At 38.7% G+C, this 4,216-nt stretch overlaps 1 protein-coding gene across 1 annotated transcript; it reads left to right on the forward strand.

Moving 5' to 3' along the window:
• Nucleotides 1-2,561: 2,561 nt before the first annotated feature.
• Nucleotides 2,562-3,893, forward strand: LOC127102952 (uncharacterized). Its single transcript, XM_051040264.1, has one exon. It carries the CDS (start codon nt 2,562-2,564, stop codon nt 3,891-3,893), a length of 1,332 nt encoding a protein of 443 aa, XP_050896221.1.
• Nucleotides 3,894-4,216: the final 323 nt, after the last annotated feature.

Below are 4,216 nucleotides of genomic sequence, written 5' to 3' on the forward strand. Positions count from 1 at the left end.
AATAACGATCCGAACCCAGCAAAGGAAAGCCATCGAACCGTCACCGTCGAAGCCGCAGCCAGAGGCCTCAGAAAGTTCTTATCACCGGCCGTTCTTCACCATCAACAGGTATAGATTTTCGGTCATTACTAATTTTCGGATGATTTCTGTATGTTTCGTGTTTAGGTATAATGAGTTGAAGAAGAAATAGGAGCATGCATCAATGGGAAGGAAGGGGAAAGAAGCTTTCAGAAAAGCATCCATGGCGGCGAGGCACACATGCAGGAAGCGAAGAAGAGGAAAAAGGATTGTCAAACCCTAACCAAGACAACCTAGCCTTTTAATCTGTTTCTGCTTTATTGTCCTTCACTATCTTCCACTTTTCTTTTGTTTTGCTCATTGTTTTATTATAATAAACTCTATTTTTTTAAAATATTAATATTGGAAAATTAGTAGGGGTTTAATAACTGGGATTCCTCAAATAGTTCGTAGATTTTTATATAGGTTTATTGTAACTAATTTGTTTTAGTAATTTATAGTAAAAAAATATCCTTATACCATTAATATGTTTTAACAATAACCGGTAGTTAGTCTTATTAATTTACTAGCTTTTAAAAAAAAAAATTGTTTCATTAGCAATATGAGTCGTTGATTAAAGTTAGATTAATGGTGAGGATAAAAGGTCCACTTGTTAGAAATCTTTGTTTTAAATTAAGAATTAGTTTTTTTTTTAAATAAAACTTAATTTTCTTTCTTATCGTTAAAATGCAAAAATTAAAATTAAAACAGATCTTCTTTTTTTTTTGTAAAATAATTAAAAATATGACATGGGTTTTTCCTTAAAATAATAATAAACCCGTAACGAAAATTGTATTTTTCTCCTTCTATTTAGCAGTTTCATTTTTGCCGTTGATTTTTGTCTAACTTTTCACTAATGTTCTCTGTGTTTCTCCTCAGATCATGCTTAAATTCCGATTAATATTTATTCAGTTTATTTTGTTCCATGGATGTAATTTACGCGAGGCCATGGTCGCGGTTTATTTTATTTTTGCATTTTTTTGGGATTTGTAATTTACGCGAATGATCGTCGCGACAGCTTTCTTTACTTTCAGCACTTTATTTCTGCCATATAATATTTTGCCATGTTTGCATGTTTTACCGTTATTTCCCTTCCGAAGGAATTAGGTCTAGCCGTTTGACCGCCGAGTCAATAGCCTTACCCTTTGAATGTTTCAAAACCCTAATCAGCTTAGGCGTCCCGCCGCGGACCCAAATGCCCTTTACCCTAGCTTTAGGTCAAAGAGTCGCCGTACTCTGTTGTAGGGTTTCCCGCCATGGAATCCCTAATAATTTCAACCCTAATTTTAATTAACAAATTCAACGTAGAGGTTGGAGTCTCCGCACTCCCCGTAAGCGTGTCCTTAAGATACGTTTATTCCCCATTGAAACCTTGACCACAGTCAAGACGTTTCTAACCTCCCTTACGAGGGGAACTACAATTACTCTGATTCCATCCCCGTCAGGATATGTAGGCACAAGATGCGACGTCTTGCCGAGTAAACTTAGGACTAACCCTTAGGTCTCTTTTAGGTCACTCTATCCTTTAGCTCAGTACATATTCCAAACAGATAATAAAAATAAAAAGACATACAATAAACAAAAGGTTCCTGTAGAGTACTACAGAAGTTTAGGGTGCTAGTACCTTCCCTAAGCTTAACTAACCCCTTACCTAGGTATCTCCCCGCATTGTGCTTACGATGCAAGAATGGGTTTTTCCTCTTTTGACCTTTTCCTTCGGATAAATCAAAGAGCGGTTGTGAATTAAGAATTGTGATTCAAGCTAATTAATAGTTTGATATCCTATTTCCACCGCAACAGAAAATGGCGACTCCACTGGGGATCGAACATAATTAAGGGTTGCCCCTATTTTGTTTATTGTATGATATTTTATACTATTAATTGTCTGTATATATTATTGTGTATTATGGGGGGTATCTTTCTTGTGAGATAAGTCCTACACCCGGATTTGAGTGAACTTATTATAGGAGGTGATTAGATTCAACGAAGCTTATAGGGAGTTGAATCCCGACCAAGCCGACTTGAGAATCACCGCTCAGTTGAGGCCCTTTTGAAAGGTAGTTCTGTTGAACGAGTAATCGTGAAGACACTTACTATCTTCGATGGGAGCCTATGACACTGGGGACCGTAGTTACCTTAACACCACCTTGGCCTTATCTAGGACGTAGTGCGGGGACTATGAGGGAGTAATCCCAAAATAGTTGCTACGCGATACCACAATCAAAAGAGGTTCTCTTGAGAATATTATTAACCACCGAGTCAATTGGGAAATTGATAATATCCGAAAGATGGACTGATGACTTTGGGCACCGCTTTAGAACCCTTGTTCCGCAGGTACAATTAACCCTATAGTACATACCTCTGTGGGATGGGTAGACCTTGACTTCCGCTCATATACCTTTAACCTAGGACTTTGTGTGTTTATGTGCATTACATCCATAAAACATCACATTGCATTACATCTCATGGAATTCAAACTTTATTTATGATCATCGCAGGCTACCATGGATTACAATAAGAGAAACACCTTGAAATACTCTTTTAAGAATTTTAAGTTGGATGACCTAAGGAAGCTAGGAGCTTTGGTTGAAGATCAAGAGGGGTTCAAGGACAAGTACGGAAGGCTATTATCCTTATTGAGAATCCAAGTGAAGGATGGGCTTCTTTCTACGTTACTACAGTTCTATGATCCGGATTACCATTGTTTCACGTTCCCAGATTATCAGCTATTACCTACCTTAGAAGAGTACTCTCAGTTGGTGGGGTTACCTATTGTGGATAAGTCTCCGTTCCCTTTCTTAGAGAAGGACCCTAAAGAGGAAGACATTGCTAAAGCCATATGCTTAAAGGTGTCCGACATCAAAGGCAACATGATCGCCAAAGGCGGAACTGTAGGGTTACCTACGCATTTCTTAATCAAGAAAGCCCAATATTATGCCGATCATTTAAGCATGCCTACCTTTGAGACAATCCTTGCTTTGCTTATTTATGGAATGCTACTCTTCCCAAGTTTTGAAGGATTCGTTGACATTAACGCCATCAAAATATTCATGAAGAACAATCCAGTACCAACGTTATTGGGTAACACTTATCATTCCATACATCTCCGGAATTTTCATGGTGGAGGAATGATCACCTGTTGTGTGCCTTTATTATACAAGTGGTTTATTTCGCACTTGCCCAAGTCTTTTTTGAGTCTTGACAAGGGATTTTGGTCACCAAGGGTCATGGCGCTGACACACTCGGACATCGTTTGGTATAATCGTGTGTATGATGGAATACTAATTATTGACAGTTGTGGAGACTTTGCCAACGTACCTTTACTTGGTTTTAATGGAGGCATCAACTACAATCCAGTCCTAGCTCGCCGACAGTTAGGGTATCCCTTGAAAGAACCGCCTAAAAGTGTTCATGTGGAGAAAATCTTCTTTAAGGGTGACAAAGAACTTCAAGATCAGATTGTATCCGCTTGGCATCATTTGCACAAGAAGGGCAAAGAAAGTTTGGGAAAGCAGAATTGTGTGTCTATGGAACCTTATCTTCGTTGGGTCCGGGAAAGAGCCATCAAGCTGAAGATGCCTTATCCTCGCCAAGATCCTTTACCTCCTAGAAGAGAACCTGTTTTAGTATTCATGTCCGAAGCTGAAAAGTTGGAAATCGCTTTGAAGAGAGCACAACATGAGGCAGAAACGTGGAAAAATAAATATCAGGTTATCGTCAGTGAGAATGAAGAGCTACAAAAGCAGCTGCAGGCAAAGAATGAAGAAGTGCTTTCCTACAAAAAGAGAAGAATCTACGAGGATTTATTTTCCTCCGACTCTCCGCCTACTCGTTGAAGTCGTGGACTACGCTTCCTTAGGGCTTTCGTAGCTTTTATTTAGCTATTTTCTTGTTAAGATTTTTTAAGAATATTTATTTGTAATTCATTTTCAAATTAATAAATAAAGATCCCAGTGGTATTCCGCGATATTCGTAAAGGCTTGAATTCCATGAAATCTTTCATTCGCATTTTGCATCACATTTTGCATTTCATGTGTCTCCCGGTTGTCTCATACTCGGTTCTCTCGCGTACAGTTTCGTCACCCTGAATCGATACAACACTAGAGCTCAAGCTCGAAGAAGGATGGAAGAGCACGCTCAAGAGATGGATCGCGTTAAC

The sequence above is a fragment of the Lathyrus oleraceus genome, chromosome 7 (assembly GCF_024323335.1).
Source record: "Lathyrus oleraceus cultivar Zhongwan6 chromosome 7, CAAS_Psat_ZW6_1.0, whole genome shotgun sequence".
Taxonomy (NCBI): Eukaryota; Viridiplantae; Streptophyta; class Magnoliopsida; order Fabales; family Fabaceae; genus Lathyrus; species Lathyrus oleraceus.

Bases quoted from the DNA above. Each gene is read 5' to 3' on its own strand.
- LOC127102952 (XM_051040264.1), top strand. From the start codon at position 2,562: ATGGATTACAATAAGAGAAACACCTTGAAATACTCTTTTAAGAATTTT.